Source organism: Anopheles maculipalpis, chromosome 2RL (genome assembly GCF_943734695.1).
Source record: "Anopheles maculipalpis chromosome 2RL, idAnoMacuDA_375_x, whole genome shotgun sequence".
NCBI classification, from domain to species: domain Eukaryota; kingdom Metazoa; phylum Arthropoda; class Insecta; order Diptera; family Culicidae; genus Anopheles; species Anopheles maculipalpis.
The window spans coordinates 9,740,343-9,763,247 of NC_064871.1; the positions used below are offsets into that span (position 1 = coordinate 9,740,343).

At 41.2% G+C, this 22,905-nt stretch overlaps 3 protein-coding genes across 5 annotated transcripts in view; 2 read left to right on the plus strand and 1 right to left on the minus strand.

The window, feature by feature from the left end:
- LOC126557054 (nuclear pore complex protein Nup107) overlaps positions 1-22,905 on the plus strand; it is a 408,812-nt gene that overhangs the window by 167,580 nt on the left and 218,327 nt on the right. The gene's annotated exons all lie outside the window — the stretch shown is intronic.
- Positions 1-22,905, plus strand: part of LOC126559365 (AP-2 complex subunit sigma) — a 576,875-nt gene that overhangs the window by 115,210 nt on the left and 438,760 nt on the right. The gene's annotated exons all lie outside the window — the stretch shown is intronic.
- LOC126556888 (exocyst complex component 4) lies at positions 10,664-15,038 on the minus strand. 2 transcript variants are annotated; one of them, XM_050212433.1, is made up of 8 exons: positions 14,967-15,038; positions 13,392-14,246; positions 12,455-13,323; positions 12,180-12,382; positions 11,908-12,106; positions 11,199-11,844; positions 10,915-11,121; positions 10,664-10,842 (listed from the first exon to the last, which is right to left on the minus strand). In XM_050212433.1, exons 1-8 carry the CDS (start codon positions 15,018-15,020, stop codon positions 10,666-10,668), a joined length of 3,210 nt encoding a protein of 1,069 aa, XP_050068390.1. In that variant the 5' UTR covers positions 15,021-15,038; the 3' UTR covers positions 10,664-10,665. The 2 variants fall into 2 exon arrangements, with proteins under 2 accessions (XP_050068390.1, XP_050068391.1); XM_050212434.1 differs by lacking the exon at positions 14,967-15,038 and adding an exon at positions 14,452-14,518.

Here is a 22,905-nt window from a genome sequence, read left to right on the forward strand (position 1 = left end):
GTTGCTTTTTATGTGTCGGGTGTTATTTTCTCTTTCAATGGAGCACGCCTAATCGTAACATTTTGCTAGTGCGACTCCTTTCAGTTCCACGTACGGCGTCCGGCACATGTGGGTGGACTGTGGAAAAGGGTATTTTGCCAGCAAACATCAGACGGATGAGAAGATTCGGCGTTGACGTTTTGGTTGGGAGTTGGAGTTTGAGATCGAACTATGGGTGGGTCGGAGCTGAGGGAGCTGATGGTATTCGTACGTACTGAAGGGACTAGTTTTCCTGCGAACTATTAACGGGTAGGCTGTGTGAGTATGTGTGGTTTCTGCACAAACGAGAAAAAGCAACCACAGAAAAAAACTCTTTTATTTGCTTCGTTATAAGAGAAAGGATCCTTAAACTGTGATGTTTTCTTTGTAAACGATACAGTTTTTACTCTTAATTCAAAGCGCCTTTTCTCCAGTATTTCTCGGAGTAGGATCCAAAAGACAAAAAAAAGGCAAATGAAATAAATTATTCAGTCCAATCAGTTACGGAATTACGCTGAATCGTCATCCATGCGGCGAACAAAATAAAAACAGTAACCATAGTAAACGAACGAAGTCCCAAGTGAGTGAAGACCCTGAAGCCACTGAGTAACGTGATAGAATTTACCGATGGCCGTAAGAATTCGGTGAAACGATTCGGGCTGGAACTGTTTACGAGACGATTGGCCACACCTGCGAATTGGGGACACTATTACCGTTAAGTGGTTCCGGCGCCTTAACGGAGGCCTAATGGAGCAGCGTGGAAGCTGTAGCTCTACTGAACGATGAAGAATTCTGCTGATCGAGAAGGATGGCAGCGTTGCTGGTGTAATTATTGTGATTGTGGGAGTCTTTTTGGAATTGTTCGGAGATTGATTGATGTGAGAATTATATAGTTCTCGTGAATAATATGATTTTTACTGTAGTTACGGCAGCTTAATGAATTAAGAGCCTTCCGATATATTATTCACTATGATTTTTCGCATACAAAGCATCACGAACGCGTAATCGAGGTTGTGATTGAGCGGAAAATGTGTTCGGTAGCATAATTTACGACCTTGTTACGAGGCGCTATAGACGCTGCAGTTTAAAAATTCATCATTGTCGACACATTTTCCTTTCCATTTACGACTTCATTTGTAATTGATGTGTTACACTGTTGGTGGCGGAGGACTGCATATTACTGCTGTTGCAATTGCATTGCGTCACATTTTGGCAATCGCTTTATTGGAAACGCTGAATGAGATGTACAGGATTAATCATTTATGGGGCAAGTTTCCTTTTTGAAGCCTGATGCCAAATGTTCGTGCTAGCAGAAAGATGAATACAATTGACAATTAAATACGGTAAATACGAAATATTCAACAGAAATGCTGGATGGAAGCCAAGTAGTGTATAGAGAGGATTAAATCTTGTTGAAACTCTCAACTCAAATAATGTAATACTAGGACGATCAGACCAGGAAAAAATGGTTATAATAATAGCAAATAATAATGCCAAATAAATACTTACTTTTGAACAGAATCCTTTTTAAAATTACTGAAAAATCCGTTAAATTTTATTGAGCTTCACAATCAGCACTTCTACCACTCTTTTAGAACTTTAATTGTAATTAAAAATCACTATTTGTTTGAAACATTCACTCACAATAATATAATTTAATTTTTTTCTTAATCACTTCCACACTTTAGCACTTTATCACTGTATTCACAAAACTTTATTTAAGGACTTGTTATTGGCACCTCAAGTCAGAAGTCCAATATTTTGCACAACAAGAAAAAAATAACGAAGCAAAGTTTCCACAAAACACACTTTTTACGTATAATGATCGCTTATCACTGCAAATTGATCTAGTTGAGAACTGACACTGCTGCAATGCTGCAGCTCTATCGACATTTCCTTTTTTGCGTTCCAGAATTACAGCAAATCAAACAGTTTTCACTGCCTGATGACGCACACACACACACACACAAACACACATAAATACGAGCACCGAATGACGCTAACGGTTCCTTATAAGGGTATTTTGAGGTCTCTGTCACCTGCAAGAAGAGAAAATCGATTCACCGAAGGTCAGCACCGGTGTCAAACAAATCGCAAACACTCTGCACGGCACAAGACACCAGCAAGGCACTCCCCACGTTGCTCTGTACTTTTTGGTACGTTAAGAAAGAACACAGTAGCCGTAGACCATCCATCATAGCAACTGAGATATGAAAGGAAGAGTATATTCCCCCAGGATGAAACACACTTTTTTCGCGGGCGATCAGGTGCAACCGGGCAGAAAATGAAGCAACTTTCAAACTCGTGTGAGACGGTTTGAGGGTGCCAGGAACTTTTGGATGGATTTCTTTTAGCGGGTTTTTAGCAAACTTCTTTCAAGCACTCAAAGAAAAACTCCTGATTGCATTTACAAACGCTGAAGGTAAACATTTGCGACAGAAGCATGATTTTCTGTCATTTCTGAAACATCCATCTGGTTGGGTCACAGAAAAATTTGCGTATGTTTCGCAACAATCGCTGCCAGCGTTATGTTTACGCGTTCGCGTAAATATTTTCACCATGGTTTTGTTGTTGTTGGTACTAATCTTCCACAATCACGTGCTGATGCTTCGGCGACCGAGATGAGACGAAAAGATTCACAAACATTCGGCATCACAAACGCCACGGCTAATTACTCGATATTCCATTTTTATCCTCCATCATACACACAAACACGCACACTTTTGCACTCTGTTACCGCCCTTGCCCGCTGCGTTGGTCAATACACTCGGTCCACCCGCTCAAGGAGACACATTCCTTCGGAAGGTTGCCAAAAAATCTTTGCCAAAAAATGTGAGAAACCCTTAAATCTCAAGCACGCCTCGGCTAAAACGCCGCACCGTTACGCGGCGTGCGCTGGAATCCTTTTACGTCGTGGAAGAATCGCGACACTCACACCCACCCACACACGGTACCGTAACATTCACGAATCCAAGGATGCGTTGATTCGGCTTCGGTGTTGGTATGGTTTTTGGGGTAGAAGCGCGCGCGCACATGGTCACACAGATACACAAATCCCCCGGCAGAAGAGACGAGCCGGCAAGCACCGAAGGACTGTTCTCACTCAACCGCACACACAAACACAAACAAGCACCCACCTGCTTCTTCTAGAAAGGACGACGGAAATGTATAGCTGTTGAGGGTGCGAAAATGCGCTACAGCACTTTACGCCCACTCGCGACTAGTTTCCGCATATGAATGAAAGAATGCGTGCGGGAGTAATGCGCCGAGAGTATAAAACATCGCATCAGCAGCACACCGGGTACGAGTAGTTTGCGTTTGGACAGAAAAAGAATCGGATAGTAAGGAATGTTTAAAGATTTTCTAATCATAAACACGTCCAGGAAGCATGATTTTAGCTTATTTAGTTTTCTGATGAATGTTTACATTTTTTATAGTAAAGTTGTAAAAAAAGTAATCCAGTTGAGTTTCTCCACAATGTCGTCGCTCAAAACCATCATGCACTGTAATTGCTACTCTCTTGATTCGCTCTCTCTCACAATCATCATTCTCTCCCTTGCTCGCTACTCGTCCAAAGGCGATGTCTTTCGACTTCGTACAACCGCCAATTTAAAATATACTTATGCAGGCACGCTTGCCGCACGTACAGTTCCCTCAAAGGAATCGGTTCCTGTCGGGTAAACAAACCGAAAGGACAAGGACGAGCCGGTCTTCTAACCAGTGTACCATCCAAACAAACGCCACGACTCTGGAGCTGCCTTTGGAAACCGAGGACAGGCGGCAGCTATCTCTTTGTTTTATGCCGCGTTCTATCGTATTTTCCACTGTCTCTCTCCATGTTTGCCCAATAGAATCAGGACATTACAAGCAACCACCAACATCGCCACCCACCATCGAGGACCGGTTTTCGCGCGTAGGGTAGTTCAAGTTCATGCGCATTCATTCTGCATTATTTGCATCCTACCGGCAATGGCAAATCCTTGAACGATATGCCACCGATGAACACACCAAATTCAATGGGAAGCGAGAGGACGGATTGTTGGGTGTAGGCGAGGGTGAGTTGGTGAAATGTGATCGAATTCCAGTTTGGGGTGAAGTTTTACCGTGGACGAGAATTTTACCATCTGTTAAAACGTTGGTGATTTGGTTAGTTTCCAGAGAGAGGGGGGATTTTGGCAAAAAAAAATTTTGTGTGTTCCAAAATGTTGATGAAAACTTGCGTCCTCTGAGTGGGGCTGATATAGTAGCTATTTGCATATGCATTAACCAATCGAAGTGCGAATGAGCGTTGGTGGAAATCACGGCGTATAAATTGGGAATTTCGATAGAATGGTGTAAAATCATGAAGAACGAAAAAATAGATTAGTTTACTTCATCTGTTGAAATGAAGTTTTATGCAATCAGAGAACTTGCTTTACATATTCTATACATATCAATGCTCAATGTACAGCAGGCTGTGTCAAGTTATTGTAGTTTTAAATTATACAACCTAGTTTGCTATGAGCGATGCTATGATTTCAAAACGCCTAAATGTATGCAATTACTAAGGAGTTCGTAGTAAACGTGAGACAGTTCAGACTAGTCGATTGAATCCTTTTCGCTTTTGAGTAACAACTCATGATTAATCATAAAAGAATTAATCGAATTTGTAGAAGTTGATAAGAATGTTTACCTTCTCATTTATTTAAAATATCTTATACCCTCCCATCAACCTGTAAGGACCAATAAAAAAAAAGAAAACATAACCTAAATACTTTCCAATAACAGGTCCCAAATAAAAAGTATAATTCCCACGAATAATTACGCGTCAGGTTGGGGTTTTTTTTTTTTGTACGTCTCTCTTATGTATGCCCTCACAGGTTGAATCGTAAAAGAAATGACACTGTGGCGTGTAACACACGGTACGCATTACTTTGGCTTCCCGTCATGCGACCAAGTAAATTGTGCTAAAATTGAAAAAAAACCTTTCAACCCCTTCTTCTTGCCTCTAAAGACCTTTTTACCAGAACCAGGCGATGGAAAAGAGATTCTGTTACATTCTCTCCAGGCATACGAAAATTGTCCAAAAACGAAACGCGACCACACCAATTACCTTCACTCTACTCAACCCCTTAGAGCTCGCCCGCGTTCTCCGTTGATGGTTCCATTGGTTGGATGGTTCTTGAAGGCTCCCCGGTTCAGATTACATCGAATCCCAGACTGTGACCAGGTGCCCCGTGACAGTACTGCCCGTCCGCCGATGCGTAAAATTGTTTCGATGCCCTCGTTCTTCCTGTTCGATTACGAGCACCCGATTGCTGGGTGACATCTTTCATCGCCTCAAAGCTAACCAAGCAAACCCTATAATTGCCACTAATTATTAGTTATGCAACGGGACGCATACCCTTTGCCATGGCCATGGGATGGTATTTTCATCTTCAACTGCAGCGTTCTCCAGATGAGAAAGCTATTACTTCGATGCGAGAGTGGGGAAAATGCGTTCTGCAGACAGGGTGAGCGGCACGGGAACTGGCTTCACTTCGCGTCTGTTGCATCGTTACCTGATTTAATTACAGTTCTGCTGGTTGGTGTTCTTTCGACCCCTTCTTACTCGTCCACGTGTGCCGGAGAAAAGCGCGTCACACGGTTTCTTGCCAGACTGGTTTAAAAATAGTAGGTCAACAGCCACATTTTACGTAACACGCGTCCCCGCGGGAGAAGATCCTTTTTGAGAGAAAAACAGAACACGCTTGTCGGGAAAGTGGTGTTTCTTGTTTGCTGTTTTCCCTTCCGAAATATCCTTCATTTTGGTGCCAAACAAACACCTTTCCTGTTCCCGGGAGAGTCATCGACAGCCCTCCCTTACCCACATACGCTCGGTGTTTCGCAGCAGGTAAGGAACGCGTGGTGATCCCTTTTTGAATTTCTAAAAGCATCTTTTTGAACGTGTTGGCCTACTTTTGTTCCCGTAACAGGATGAAGCATCTTCACGGGTGGTTCTGCTCACAAAGTGAGTCAAATAAATGCGCATTTTTGTGTTTCAAATCCTTTCGAGCAACAAACACGTGCAGCAGCCATTCCTTAACACGTGAATTTGAGGCTACTCCAGGCTTGCAAATTTGTGAACCAAAAAAGACAAAAAATAAAGTAACACATGAGTGGCGAGTCCTAAATGCTCGCCATGTGCTTCGCGGGAATGGGACGGGATGGATTTAATTAAAATGTTATCAACGTACTCAGGCACGTGAAGTGGTGCAAAGTGGTCATTTGCACGAACATTCAGAAGGTGCAGTGAGTGTAGTAAGCTGCATTATTATGCACAACGAGTGCGTCTTCACTCTGGACGAACGTTCTCTGTGCGATCTGTCTTTATTTTTAATGAAGCTTCTGGTACGTTATTTGATTTCATGAAGTTGGAGAACGATAATGTTTAAATTATGCCGCACTGAATGGGTGAGTGGATGGACTGAATGAGATGTTAATTGTACGCATCATTATCTCGTCCATTTTCTTTATGCATTTCGAGATTGATGGAGGATTTTTTGGTTCGCTTTGTTTAAAACGAAAGGAGTCTTAAATTTAAGAAGGAAACTCAAGCAAGAATGTAAGGTTTTCTGTAACTTGAAGCTGCTTTTTATTTCTGCTTGTGGTGTAATAAACTATTGACGTCGTTTTCGAGCTTACTGCTGTTGTAGAAGTGCCCTTTCTAATGCTTTTATTTATGAGCAGCCATAGCCTACACTTGACACCTGCTGTTTTATGGGACTCATGGTCAAACATCCTTATCCTTGACACTGTTTAACAATCCGACACAAACATACAGGTAACACAAACACACGTAAAGACGAATAATATATGCGAAGCACCTTGCAAAATTTGATCAACGGGAAAAAAGGTAAACAGCATAAACCATCATCAAAAGGAAGCGCTCAAGAATCGATCCGATCGGTAAAGAGGGAAAAAATAGGATGGCCCATGTTAGAAGGAAACATATTTTATATGTTTACGTAGGATCATCGGGTCTTACAGATTGTGCGTGCAGATAAAGCAGCAGCAGGTCAGAATGTGCAAAAGAATGTTCGTGCAGGTAGATACAATCAAACGTAAGCCTAACGAACCATTCGTGTAAGGTTATTTGTTGGTTTAAGTTATTAGCAACACATGTAAAGACGGTGCACGATTTTTTAATATGCTGTAGCAATTGACCGGTATAATAATAAAGTGCGCTTTGTTATTATGCTAGCGAGACGCGCGTGAATGTAATAATTGCACTCTAAATTGATTCTCGTTTGCACGCTTTCTCGTCACGGGTTAAGGGTTGCCCTTTTTCCCCTGGTGAGCAGTGAAATCCCTAGGTTTTTTGGTTCTAATAATTGCTTCATTTTGTGTACTGTCGGCAGAGGTGGTAGGTTTTTAAAAGGGGAATGTGTTGAGAAGAGTGAGAGTGAGCGAAGGGAGTGTAGTAGTAGGTGAAATTTGATATCACTGTGGAATGATGTTTTGACACCGAGAAGCAATTTGTTGGCTCTTATTATGGCTCTCCCTTATTATTATGTAGGAAGGGATGCGCTGTGATCAATATTTGGATGTTTCTATCTGCAGGAAAAAAGCTGTTCCAGCTTTTATGTGCAGCTGATACAACACTTCCCAGCATGAGGATGAGATACATACGCCTAGATGTAGGCAAATATTGTTGAAACCATTTTAAAAATACTACTGATAGAAGATAAGATTCAGCGCTCTTATTCGCAACAAAAGGGAAAACTTTATAAACGAATAAATCATGAGTGTCAAACGTTAAATAAATCGTTTGTTCTTTCGTATTCCTGCAATACCTTTTTGATGAAAAAATCCGCAAAAATCGACAGTAAAATATGAATTATTCGATTTGGCTGCGACAGTCCCTCTTTCCCGAGCATCGTGCTGCAACAAAATAAAATTAAAAACAAAAAATGCATAAATTTGGCGTCACTAACATAAAAAAGTGACGAGCAAACAGAGAGCTAAAAACAACTTCAGAAGGTATTTGCAGACGAGCTATGATTAATGTAAAATTTATTTCCCCGTCCGCCTTCTTTTCATCCCACCGAAGGAAGGTTTTTGCTTCAGAAGTTCCGGTTGTTGATTACCGATTGGTTTGACGGTGAACGCTGGACTTTGTGGCTGCTGCCAGGTGGAAAAATTAAACTAACCACCCACCATCCGCACAAACCTCCCCCTCATGCCATGGTCAGGAAGAATCGTTCGACAGCAGCTGCGAAAAGCGTTCCGTTTGTTTGCAAAATTCTCACCACATTTCCGGTTTCTTTTGCGCTTCATCTGTCCGGAAGGCGGAGGCAGAATGGGAAGTGGGAAAACGGCGGGAAAAAAATCAAACCAACCTGTTCGATTTGCAGTAAATCAACACGGAATTCAACACGCCGGGGAGATGTAAATACTGAGACCGGAATGGAAAGAATGTGAAGCAAAATCGCGTTTGATGAGTGCATTTCAGAGTGGAATTTTCATATTAATGCACAAGTCAATCATCAGTTGATTTCGATTTTGTTCTGTTTTTGCAAATATTTAATTATTCATGCTGGATGCGTTTGAGGAGCAATCATATGGATGATTTTGTCTAATGTAGTTGCATGGGTTTAGAAACAAAAAAAGTGTACAAGGATCCCACGTGGATGGCCTAGCTTTTAAAGTGTTCTTGCCGAAGAGCTAGAGGAGAGACTCACTTTAGGAATTGGCACGAATGAAAAATTGCAACACATTTTTCATATTCATCTCAAGTTTGCATAGCTCGGTATATAAAACCCCAAATTCGCCGACGAGAAGAAACAGAGGTGGTACATACACTTCCGTTTTCTTTTGCCAAGGGTACCTTGGCTTGACGGGCGTTATCCCTCGTGCTTCAGTAATGTTTCACTACATGAAAAACATTCCCATCGTTTCCTTCTTTTTTGCTTTGGTAAATGTTGGTAGGCTAAGGTTTCTTCAGCCACCAAAGAAATCGTGTGAGGAACCGACATCTTAAGCCGGGCGAAAAACATGTAACATTTGGCAGGAAATGAATACTTATTACTTTTTTGGCATAAATCTGCATTGCGTTGATGATTTATGGTAATCTGCAAATGGGTGGAACAAAGAAATTGTAGGACGAAAAGTTATGTACTGATATGTGATGAGTTGAAAAACCATTATAATTATAGCATAAAGTAAAAATAGAATAAAAACTTTCCAGATACTGACCTTGACAGTTGAACTATATATTCAATCCCTGCAGTTGCAGCGCTTCACCTAGTAAAAAGAAGCGTTCGAATATCTTTGCCGTCCTGTAACGCCTGGTCAGTGTGATTGTGTAAACAAACGCAAATGTCTCAACCTGTTCCAACAAACGAAAAGAAATCGATGTACATTACCCACAATCCGTTTGCTTCTGGCTGGCGCAATCGTCAACGTTCGTCACACGCTGCCCGTCCTTCCTTCCCTTGGGAGGGCGATGATTTCGAACCATTGTTTACAAATCCCTCACCGTGTGTGATGGGCCGGCATGCACGTTGTACGGTCAATCTTCACATCTGGAACGTGGACGACTTGCAGAGCAGTCGCGCTTCCGACAGTGAGTCACGTCCAACGGGGAGCTAGGGTGCATGCTTCGGATAGATTTATTTGCTGTCTATAGCTGCAATCGATTCAATGCTGTTTTGATTTCAGTTGAGAATTTGTTTTTATTTGTCCTATATACTGAATTCGGCTTCAGTTCGCACCACGTTACGGAGCACTTTACGGATGCAGCAGCTACGGAGCGAAACTAAAGAGACAGCTCGTAAGGGAAATAACAGAATGAACGAAAAAATGGGAAAGTGATTTTTGAAACATTATTTGGAAATGGAATGGAAGGGAAAGGAAACAGGAAATGTCTTACGGTTAGCATTAGCAACATAAACTTAATTTTTGATTTGAAAGCGTGCGTATCCGAGATGATTTTGTTCACAATTGTTTAAGGTAAAGTGTTAGGCGTTTACCAAAGCAAAATAAATAATTTTAAACCACTTCGCAACGGATGATATGCATCGCTCGACCGAAACGAACACACTACTGTCACAGCATGGCTCGGTTCGGAAAATTTGCTTAGGATAACTTCTTCACTACAAAGCTCTCTACATGGGCAAAAACTTTAGCATGGTGGGAAGTATAGCAAGGGAGAATTATCATAATTTCCTTGCATTGATTCAAACCATGCCTGGAATAACGAACAGTAGCGTAACTACGCACTGCATTGCTACAAGTAGATGTTTAGTGATGCATCGTTGCATTCTCAACATCATTCGCCATTCGGCCATTGTCAACGAAGCCCCTTTGTATCTGCTGAAGGCCAAGAACAACCTTTTGCAATGCCTACACACGCGCGCAAGAATGCAAAAGCAGCGTTACCTAATGTGTCAATCGATTTGTTTTCCTATTATGCAGCGCAAGCTTGCGGTACAATTTGTTAATTCTAGCGCCGCACCTTCGGAACACCATTTGTCACCGTTAAAAGGCGCGAACCACAATTATGCTTACCCCCAAATAACAACAACTAATAGTGGTGCGATTCGGAACGTTTCGGTGCGGTACGCTAAATAACGCACGTCTAAATACATACACACTAATTGCTAGCAAACAAGTGTATGCGACTATCTAAACGGTCACACCGAGGGCGGGTTTCGTGCCGAGCAGATCGGAAAGCTTTTGCTGGTAGGACCCGACGACAGCCGGATCGACGATGCCACGGTTGCGGAAGATCAGCTGTAGTGCATTGAGATATTGCATCTCCGTAAACTGTGCACCTTTCTCCACGATCGAGGTAAGTATTTCCTGAATGAGTGGGAATAGAGATGCTTAGTATGACTCTGGTTTGAAACGCTTAAGGTTACAAATGATGGTTACCTCGGGATCTAGGTAGAACATTTCGTAGAAGGAACGTGCATAATCCAGTGCGACTTCTCGTGACGCTGTAATGCTGCTGAGTGTTTGCTGGAGTGCCAAAGCATTCCGGCACATTCGCTGTACGCCCGAATGATCGATGTATTCCATTGAGTTGGCGGCCATTATAAGAATCCGTGCAGCTAGGTGTGCTAAACCTTCGAAGACATACTATAAACAGAAAGATCGCGAATTAAAAGAATCCTCTTCCTTACATGCAATGAAAATCATATCAGAAATTTGCTTACCTTTGTTTTTCTCGGATGCAAAGTTGAACTCAGCGCCTCGTCCATGTCCGACAGTACCTTCGTAAGCTTCAGCACCTTCGCATCCGGCTCGAGCGAATCGTTCTTGTTCGGATTGTTCGCCTTGTAGCGATCCGATGGGCTCGAGCGCAGATAATGGAAACACTGCACACGTACCTCAAGATGCAGCACCAACAGACAGGTGTTGGCCAGCTCTTCAAATTCCAGCGCCAAATTGATGAGCACCTTTATCATACCATCCTTCACGATAACCGGACTGTTAACGATCGTTGCCGTACCGGCCGGTGAGGGTGACCCGGGCGTTGATACGGGTGATGCACCTACCAATCCATTAACGATCGGTTTTTTCAACTCCTGAGCAAACTCCGTTATACGATTCGCGAACCATTCCATGCTTTCCTGCAGTATGGCCAGCTCCTTCAGTACGCCCACATCGGACAGGATCTCTTGGTGGGAGATGCCACCCTCACCGAGATTGCTGGTCAGCATTTCGGCCTCACGCACGTTGCGTTGCTGTACCTGGGTGGGACTTTCCTCTTCCGATGGTTCTGTTTTCATTAGGCGCTTTTGCTGCAGTTGCCTTAGACGGGCGTTCGATGATTTCAGATCCGTCCAGTTCGGTAGTGATCTACGGTGGGAGGGAGATATTAGTTTAAAAGTGACTGGAAGAACTTGAAACCTTGAGACATACTTTAAAAATCGCGTAATATCGTCATCCTTAAGCCAGGCGACACTGTAGATTCGCTTGTCCTCCGTCTCTGGCTGGACAATACCGCGGTACGCCGCCTGACATGTCTCACGGTACGTCTTCAGCAGTGAACAGACCATTTTTAACAATTCATCGGAGTAGGTGGGAAGATCTTGGATAAGTTTCTTCGTTTCGGCAATTCCTGACAATTTGAGGAGGTTTTTAACATCATGAATCATTAAATGTGACAAGTAAGCCAAGCCTAAAATACTAACGATTCTCTACGATGACAGTGTTCTGCAATAGTGGACGCGTTAGGCCGAGTCGCTTCATTTCCTCAGGACTGATAATGGTTCGCCATGCATCCTGTGCCTTCGAAAGCGATTCAATCGTAAGCTGCAGGTTCCGATTGTGTCCACGCGCCAGATAAGCGTCCTTTACATAGTTTGCCAAGAATGTATTCAAACTGCACGGTTGTCTGTTGAAGGGAAAATAATAAAAGTACATTATTATAGTGATTCTTTAGCACCAAATCATTTTTCATACACACCCCGACTTGCACTTCATAAAACTCTCTATCTCCTGGATGTAACCCATCAGTGGCAGATATATCTTCCGCACTAGGGACGCATCCGGCGAGCAAACCAACGCACGCTCGCGTTTCCTTCGTTCGGCAGCACCATCCTTGCCACCGAAATAATACGGCTGATGCTGATGGAAACTACTGTTCAGCAAGTGGGACGAATTGCCACTGACGGCCGAACTGTTGAGCAGCGTATCCTCCTTTGGCGTGCTGTTTGACACGTTCGACAGATTGCGTCGATGCTCTTTCGGCTGCCCCTGGTCGCTATCGGCTTGCTGTGATGATCCCGCCTCTGCCGTGTGGGACGATTTGTCAAACCGGAACAGCAGCTTCTTACCCGGCGTTTTTCGACGACTAAAGAACGCATTCACGTTGGTGGACTGTTCGGCAAACTGGCCACGCAAGAGCAACGCTTCGTCACCGCTATCATTCTGAATGTCCAGATAGTCGGTGAGTACGAGCTTGAGGACGGCTTGCGCCTGTCCCCAATACTCGATAATATCGTAAGGCTTCACTTGCGGAATGTTGTATCGTTGTATGACGTTGCCATAGTTACGGAGCGCTTGCTGGTGCGCGTTGGCGATCAGCTTGAACTGTTTGAACACCAGATCGAGCAGCTCGAGTATTGGTACCGGTTGGGCGGGTTGCGTGGGATCAGCATTCGATGTACCGGAGGGTGTTCCATTGCAGGCAGCGACTGCGTTCGCGGACGATGGAGTGCTGGTAATGCCGTGTGCTGGCTGTTGGGTCGGCGGTTGATGTTCCAGCGAATTGATGTGCTGAGTGGATTTGGTTACGATAGCTAGTAGTTCGCTTTGCATTTGTACTTTTATTGACTGCAAAAAAGAGGATTGTTAACAAAAGCACGTACAAGGTACATACAGTAACGGGCAAAGCAACTTACCTCAATCGATTCAGGCACTTTCTGTAACAATGCAAAGCATTCAACAATTATACTCAGGAAATATGACGAATTGACATCCGGATCTAGCAGCTCTGTATCTTCGATGATTTCGCTCTTATCCACGTCCAAAAACCCATTCTTGGAGATCTCAAACAACGCTTTGCGTGCCTTCGTGTTGGCTTCCACCCGTTCCGCCGAGCGGCGCAAAACGTTCCGCTGGAATGGGGACGCCCCGGCCGCATACTGACTGTTGCGTCCGGATGCCTGACGCTGGAAGTTCTGCAGCACGTCCGCCGTGCTGGACACGTACAGATGTTTGTTCAGCTCTTCCAGCAGCTTCCCGTACAGCTGCTGGCGCCGGTTTTGAAAGTCTTGCCGCAGATCGTTCAATCCTTCCACACCCTTCAGCTTGCCGTCTGTCGTTTCGATCGATGCCATTAGCAGCTTGGTCGCGTGGAGGTAGTGTTTCTTCGCCATGTAAGCACTCAACTGTGCCGGCACCTTACGAATCTCGGTGATTTGATCCAACATCTCCAGCACGTACTTGTGCTGGATAGCATCGGTGTACAGCTTCTTCAGCTCGTCGCGGCGGCAACGCAGCAATTGTTTGCAGGACTGTAGATTTTCCTTAACCACTTGTATGCGCTCCCGGGAGGCCGTAACTTCCGTCGACACCTTGCCGAACAGCTGCATAACGCGCGTAAGATCGCCATCGCTGCGTGATACGAGTTCGTTTAGCCGCTGGTCGGTTTTACGGAACTCCCGTTCGATTTTAAGCTTCTCCTGTTCGCGCTGCTCGTTCGTTTCACTGGCATCGAGGGTTTTTATCACGGAAACAAGCAAACCGCAACCGCTCTTGAAATGGGGAAGCAAAGAAAAAATCATCATTAAATAGTTGCAGCCACGTATATGGGATTGTGTAGCGCTTAAACATAGGCAGGCGGATTTATCTTATCGGCGGCACTCGTTGTTCTGTGAATGTTCTGCCCCTAAGAGATGATGTCACTAGTCGTGTTACGGGACGGGTGTGCATTGTGTCCTGTGGACGTGTTGTGCTTACCATCTTGCAACAAGCGCTTGTAGTTTAAGGTGAGGCTAACGCTCCTCACTCGAACAAACAGTCCAAAACGATGAAAGTCTTTACAAAAATTCAATCCAATAGAAAAAACAAGCGCATTCGTGGGAGAAATTACACTGTTATGATAATAAACAACACTCGCATCGAAAACTGCATGTGTGTGCATTTGACAGCTCCGGTGCGTGAAACGAGCCCGTCTGTGTTGAACCGTTTGTTTTCGTTGCGCGCATCGTGCCGTATCGCTCACTTCAACGGAATCTAACGGAATGCAATGGTCTATTGCTGGCCTAGTTTGGCCCTGGCCGAGATGACGCACCATCAGCTCGTCGATTGATTGATTGCCACCCACTAGAGTAAAATAAACACAGCATCTTCTCGAAAACGGCGAAATGCGTTCCGTTCCGTGATTCTATCCGCAAACCTTTGATTTGCAATGGTGACTAGCGATAAAAGCATTCGTAAAATCAACCGATGGATGTTTGAATTGTGATATTTACCGTTTCTTTGGTATATTTAACTCCTCGCGGAGGTTTCACTGGCGGAGAATCCATTGAACGAAAACACACGAAAACAAATGCAAGTGCAAGGCGATACCACGGCTGGTGTCGTTCAGTTTTAATGCTTGACAGTTGGGCGCTTAATGTCAAACTGAAATAATTGCGTTTATTTTCAAATTCAAACTTGGTCGGAAGGATGCATAAATGTGAAATGGATGAGCATTAGTTTGTATCGTTTCTTTCCCATTTTAATGTTCATTTTATGCATGATATTATTTACAAAAATCTGTACACCAATCAACCTAAATCTGAACCATGCGAGGATCAGACGTAGCGCTAGACCGAGTTTCCTTTTAACGGTTTGGTGACTCGATAACGGGAGCAGGCCAAGAAGCAGAGGAAATTATAAAATGTTTATACTGTATGAAAAACTCATAGTCAGAAAGTTACACTGACTCTTTCACAATTCATTTATCATTTGGCCTGCAGATCCTGGATACAATCTGTAATGTAAATTGCATACATTTAGGCGTTACTTTTACCCCCAAAACACAAACTCCAACTGCGACACTAAAATTAGGCTAAAACTGAACGAATCAAAATTACGCTTACCATTTTTCATTCCTGTTTCTTTCAACTGTGCAACGTAACACGGCACAGTAAAACACAACGCACTGCATGTAAAGTTATTCCATAATTAGTTTACTGTTTTATTTACTGTTTCAATGTTTCCATCATCTTTGTATCGATTCCGTTGTTTGTATTGTTTTTTTTTGCTTGTTTCATCGTTACCTTTTCGCTTAAACACACCGCTTTTGTACCGGTACATTTGCATGACCGGTTTGAATGTGCATTTTCATCGCATTTTCTCTACCACCGCGTCCCCATTGTTTGCCTTTTCCTCTTTGGACCCTATACAATGTTAATTATATATCTAGCGCTTTTATACGATAGTGTTGTTGCTGTTAGCTGCTTTTGTTAGTACAGTGCTTGCTCCTGCCCTACTATGCTGCTGTTCACACGTTCCATTATAGCTTCTGCTTCTGCTTTTGAATGTAACGCCCACATTCTCGTGCGATCTTCCAGTCGTTTTATATAGTTATTGTTTTTGCCGTCTTCACTCGGTACATTAAAGTTAACAGGTTCACAAGTATTAACACACGTCGTACGAGAGAGTGTAGCGTTTCGCTGCAGTTTTAATGCACCGGTCTATTGGTTTGTATGGTTGTGGGTGAAATAAACTCTGAAGGAGCTCGAATGCTGTACACGTTTGATAGTGTCACGATGAGAAAGCAAATGTAAATTCTGTTTACCGTTTACTGTGTATACTTTAAAAGGATGATAGCTTTGCACGCGAGAAACGAATTTGGCCGATCAGCACACATTCACATACCCGCACCTAACCCATACGCACCGCTCTGCACCAACACTCTCAAATCGCTTAAAATGGTTTAGAAACTTAAATGATGAATATCGCGATGACACACGGGCGATACGATCAGAATCATTTTAGCCTAATACATTAGCGTTAAACAATTACTTCTTTTTCCTTTTGCGTTTTGTTCGGTTGTTCGGTGTGTTGTGTTGTTTCGGTTTTCATTTGTTTTTGGGTTGATGTTTTGCTTGACTATTTGTTTTGGTTTTTCTTACCCTCGTTTTTGCTAGTTCTGCACGAATATATCTCGCTTGTCAACACAAAAATTTCACACACACACACGATTTTTTTTTTATTCTTATTTTCATTAGATTTATCTGTAATGCTAATAATAATATTCTTAATCACACACATTTGCTTATTCATTCTACGGCGCTTCTCCTCTGTCCGTCGTCTTCCACCCCCATCCCCAGAGTTCTCCTTTACAAAGATGATTAAATTGTACAACAATGTCTTGTTCTTATGCTTCCTCACTGATTGATGCGTTCCTACACCTACACCTCGGTTCCTTACGGAAGTAAGGACGCATACACGCGCAAGAGACGACTCAACCGTTAACAGATCCTTAGCCATGCTACAGATTGGTTTACCTCTCTTCTTCCCTTACAATAGATCCTTCTATTTTTCTTCTCTTTTTTATCTCTTTGTTTTGCTAAATCTGAATCGCTAATGCATTACCGTCACTGTTATGTTATCTCATTTTTGTTAATAATGTTTTCAGTATATAATAGATTGACTTCGTCCACTTGTTTCGATAATTTGTTGTCTTTTTTTTTCGTTCTTGTATTTTTAAAAATCGTTTTTAAGGCCATTCCTGTTCTGAATTGTTTCGATAGTTTTGTTTTATTCTCAGCGTGAGCGACAGTGTCAGATTGTATGAAGATGTTTGTAGAAGGAAGAAATATAAAACTGGTTTGAAAGGTATGGAAAAAAAGTAAAAAAAAAAAACATACAAAAAATGAACAAGAAACAGAGAGAAAGCTTTAGTAAAGTGAAAAAAAACCTCACTAAAAAGTGAAAAACGTTATGAGAAGTTTTTAGACAATTCAGAACAGTTTGTTTTTTTGTTTGTTTGGTTTGTTTGATGTTTTGTTTGTATTGTTTCATTATTATGCGTATTAGTTTAATGCAATTTATGCTTCTTTAAGTCATGTGGCGAACGCATTTAGAAAGAGAGAATATTTCTATCGAAAAATTAACTTCAAAACTTATCCCAAAAAAAAAAACACCCCGAAGGAACATTCATAGAAGGATCACACTAAAAAAGTACATATCTTATCCTTTTTTTTTTTAAACTGCTTTTGTTTTACATCCTAAAAATATAATTTAAAAACGCCTTACAAATGGTGCGCAAAACAAACGAAATGGCTACCCTCCGAAGGTGGCCAACCATTTCCTTTTGCTGTTGTTGTGTGTGCTCATTTAATTATTTTTGGTTTTTCGCCTCGTTCTATCTGTCTAGCTTTGTTTGCTTGTCTTTCTCTTCTCTACAATTTACTCTTACCCCCGCGTGTTAATCCCCAGCCCCGAATATCGCATTTCGTTTGTTTTTGTATCCTTTCCGTTTTTCACCATTTTGTTTCACCTAGTTTACAGTGCTTCTTTAATAATGTTATATTTGGTATTATATATGCTTTTTTTCCCTTCTCTTCTCACCTCTTTCATTTGCACGAGCATGCGATACAACTCGATACAACATACACTTGGGCGAGAAGTGGTAAAGCCTTTCGCTTAATGTAAGATAAACAAAAAACCAAACAAACGAAAATACTCTACTAGTGCACATCAATCAAGTGAAAGGGAAAATTAAACAAACAAAAAAACAAAACCTACATTACAATCACATAATGCAGCGTGGGGTGAGGGTGATAAATAAAAGTTCATTCACCGTTTCGTGTCAATCCAAAGGGTCCGATCGAGCAAAAATTCGCTTTTCCAAGAATGCTTCTCGGGTTGGTTTTATTTGCTTTCTTCCGAAATTGGGAGGTATCTTTGTGAATTGTGAAACCTGTTCGAATTAATTCTCTTTGGTCGATCGGTACCAAGGATTTACCTATAGAATATAGTAAATATAGTAAAACATAAATAAAAATAAAAAAACGGCACAACTTGGGCATCACTTTGGTATTAAAAAATGGATATGAAATGACTGTATACGTGCCTTTCTCAGGGATGTAGTAACGATATAAAAAGCTCCATATGAAAATTTGCATTTAACAATATAAAAATGTTTTTATATGGGGGGTTTTTCTTTAAAAAAAAAAGAGACATTGTACTAACAAATAAACTGCAATCAATGAAAACAATGTTTCATCTACACACATCACACATCCTTTACACATTTATCTAAGTAGAAGAAACTAGGAACCTAGGATCGAAAACCACACGGTCCCCGATCGGGGTTGTCCTTTACAAAACGGTCACACCATTTCGGTAGAATTGCTTCGTCAAACTGAAGCGTCCATTACGCTTCGTGAGCAAAGTGTGGATAGTGATCCACACAGTTCCGGACATGGGGAAACCTAAGTAGCCTAAAACGTTACCGAAACCTCGCTGCTAACGCGCCGTAACGTTAATTATTGCTTTCGTTTTGTTTACTTTATTATTGTATCATCAATCGGCTTATCGCGTTTTGTGTGTGTGTGTGTGTTTTTTTTTTATGAGGAATTTGGGGGAATATTTGTGCAATTCGGGTTGCTTTTTATATATTTTTTTATTACTTGAAAAGTAATTGTAAAACAAATGCCAGAAAAAGGTGCATTGTTTTGCTCGAAAGATATACGTGATGTAGTTAATTAACAGAGAAAATTTAAACAAAAACAAGTGAGATGGTGTGTGTGAGAGAAAAATAAGACGATAAAGAGAAGAAAATTAAAAAATAACAACATTTGAACAGCAACAGTGAGATTTTTGTGCACTAATAAAGAACTTTTTTTTGCTTCGAATTCGTTTCTGTACGAAGATTTTGTTTATTTTTTTTTGAGTAAAGAAAATAGGTGAAGTTAAGATATTGTTGTGTTTTCAAACGTGCGATACAGTGGGGTGGAGTGATTTGGTGTGTTTGTGCACTAAAGATCCTCCACTACGTAGTGAAAGTAAGGTCGAGAGGCATGAACAAGCTGTTTTGGAGGCTAGTGGTTTCTAAAACCGTTTTTTTTAACTTGCGTGTCGATCTCGATCACGTGCTCAACTATCCTTTAACAGTGGTTTAAGTTTTTGTTTGACAAGAGGAGAAGTGCAAAGTCGTGTGAATAGAACAAATGTGTGTGTTTTGGTGGAAAAAAGGAACCACAAAAGAGAAAGAGAGAGAGAGATCCTACGTGGTACAGAGCGTATTGTTTTTCATTTTGAGTAAGGTGCATAAAACGAAAGGCCATTTTGTTTTGTACCCTTGTTGCCTGTCGAACAAGCTAATCCGGTACGTGTGTACAACAGTTAGATTTTTGATAGCCTTCAGCTCTGCTTTTTCTGCGGTGATCGGGTGATCGGGTGCGCCATCAAACGTGCCAGTAAGAAAAACGTGCGTCGAACAACAAAAAAAAAGGGGTTTAGAGTACGGTGAAGGCATTCGGCGGGTTGCAGTTTTGAAGTGCGCAAAAGTGATGTTCTCGATGCAACAGCAACTCAAAAACAACTAGAAGGTGACGGTGTGTGCGTGTGCTGCTGCTACTATTGCTTACCGACTGTGTTACGAAGCTTTGGGTTTTTGGTAAAACATTTTCGATTGATTACGATTCGATGTGTGTTGTTTAGTGCGTGTGTTTTGTTTTCTCTCCGGTTTACGTTACATTTTTCTATCTTTTTCTTTGTCATGTTTTCTTCACTTCTGCTTTTTTCCGTTTTTCTGTTTTACTATCGAGCGCTTCTTTGTTGTTGATATCTTGGTTATTTATTACCATTCCAGACAGAGTTTTGCATTAGAACGCAGAGCTTAGAACTTTTCTGTATTTTCTTTTTTCTGTTGTTGTTATCTTATTTCGGGTGTTAAAGCCTGTGAATTATAACACCGCTGAAAGCCATAGGTTTGTTTCGCTTTTAGGTCAGGTTTTTTTCTTCACTCAACACATACACTATTTCACTATTTCAGGGTCCACACACACACACACACACTTATTCACACTGCTTAGCTAGAGAGTTTGGTAGCAGCGTTTTCTTTTCTCGATTTTTCTTTACTAGAAGAATTTCCTATATCAAATCTGTTTACGTGTGTATGAACAAAACAAGTGAGTTTGCTTTTATTATCTTTTCTTATCGATTTTTTTCCTCTCTGTCTATTCTTGTTTTTTTTTGTTATCCATAATTTTACTATACTCTTTGCAATCCACGCTTTGGGAGGCAATGCAGTAGGGTTAGTAAAATGCGCTAAATCAGCCCGGGATAGTTTTGCTTCCCTTTTCTAGCCTCTCGAAGTTGACGGCCAGTTGACCGACGTGATGTAGATGTAGATTTTCTCGCTTTTACTTCCATTTTTTTTTTTGCAATAGATAGATAACATTGTAACGGGTGTTTGTTTGTGTAGTTTCTGCTGTTTGTTTATATTATGGTTGCGTTGTAATAACAGAGTTTTGCGCTTACTTGTATTTGGTTTAAAAATTTTAGGTGTTTTTTGGTTGTGTTTTTTTGTTGTTGTCAGCAAGTTCGGTTTTTGTTTTATGTTCTGTCATGCATTTTTTACAATATGATTCAAATTGGACAAGCTTCTTATGCTTGTGTGGTTTTGCTGTTTTTTTTTTTTTTGGGGGAAAAAATGAGCTTTAGTTCGAAAACTGTACAGCGTCAGGCCAATAAAAAAAAGGATAAAAACAACCAGCAGATGTTAGAGCAAGCTTTTGTATGTTGCTTGCTAGCTGTGTTTTGCTGTTTTTGCTTTCGTTACATGTTGGTTTTACGATCTTGTCTCCTTCATTTTGCTAAGATTTACCATTACACTCGATTGTACTACATAGTATATATCTAAATAAGTGTATATATATATATATTTACTTGTATATATAATTTTGTTTTCACTGTATGCATAGGTATGGTTGTTATTACTTTATGTTCGTGTTACCATTCTCTCCCCCGCTTTATGTTTGCCTTCTGTGTCCAGAGCATGACGAACCTGCCTATGGTTGGTGGCTAACGTTAAAAGGTTAGAAAAGGCATCTACCGTTCGCTTAAATTAAGTGTAACGAAACTATTCCTAGCAGCAACAGTGGTTTGCCTCTTGTTGATGGTTCTTTGTAAGTAATAAATATTAATTAAACAAATACGCTAAGACACAAACATAAATGGAATGGTCTTTTTGCTAGCAAATTACAAATTTATTTAAAAGGGAAACAAAACAGAAATAGAACAACCGTGCTTGAATGTTAAATAAATAAGGGGTTTGCTTTAGCGGAAAAATTAACGAAAGCAAAATCAAAGTGGACGGTAATAAATAGGAAAAGGTAGAAATAATTTAATTGCCCTTTACTACACACACAATACGTTTCTTTGGTTAATCGGTTTCCATTTTACTTATTTAATTCCTTGTTGTTTTTTTTTAAATGAGAAACAAGGAAGAGCAGTGTTAGTAGAAGCTTATTTAAGAAAATTTTTGTTGCTCCCTTGGCCAATAATTTTCTGAAAAACTAAACAAAACATTACACAACTGAAAGCAAAACAAACACAAAAGCAAAAGACTTTTCCTCGTCGACTCGATGGTTGTGTGTTTTTTTTCCATTTTCTTTTCCCGCTAGATGTGCGTGCGTGTGTGTGTGTCATTTCGTCATGAAAATTATCATTTCCTTCCTTCTAGTGTCCTTTCTTGTTGCTGCTGCGGATGCTGTCGCTTCTCTTACCGATCGGCTGATGGATGTAACATTGCAGCATGGTTGCCTGGATCTGCATTTACTCTCATCATTTGTTTGATTTGAATGTGCACAAATTGAAAAGTGTGTGATTTGATTGTCAGAATCATTTTCATTCGTTATGCCACACCAACGGAGGGGGTGAGTAATAAAAGTTAGTCTTTCGCATTTTACATGTTCCTCAGCCGGGGAAGTCTTTTGTTGCTTTCCTGTTTAACGAATTTCGCTCTAAACACACACTTTATCCGCCAGCGTTTTGTGGTGGTAAATGGATCATTTTCTTATCGCCCATCAAAGTCATTTCCCGAAATAATAAATAAAGGAAAGTAATTAGTAAAATAATCAAAGTAATAGGCATGTTAAGTTAACCAAAAAAGTTCAAACTACACACGCCACAAAAAAAGTAAAAAAAAAAAAACAAATAAACACATCCATAGCCAGGTCGATCATGCCTTAATCGGTTCATTCCGCTTTTGCCTAGTTCACTGTTTATCTACGAATAAAATTTTACGTCTGCATTACTCGGCGTTCATATTTGCTTTTTTGTGTGTAGGTGTGTCTGTGTTTTTCAGTTTACCATACTTTGGAATATAAATGTTTTTGTTTGCTTTTTTTTTGTTGTTTTGTTTTTTGTTTACCACGACACATCACTGCGTTACAACATCTTGCATAG

What these genes read in the sequence shown, in the direction of transcription:
- LOC126556888 (XM_050212433.1), bottom strand. Translation starts at nt 15,020, where the DNA reads ATGGATTCTCCGCCAGTGAAACCTCCGCGAGGAGTTAAATATACCAAA. An exon ending in GATATTACGCGATTTTTAAA is followed by an intron (nt 11,845 to 11,907) that starts GTATGTCTCAAG and finishes CTCCCACCGTAG; the next exon opens with ATCACTACCGAACTGGACGG. An exon ending in TGTTCTACCTAGATCCCGAG is followed by an intron (nt 10,843 to 10,914) that starts GTAACCATCATT and finishes CCACTCATTCAG; the next exon opens with GAAATACTTACCTCGATCGT.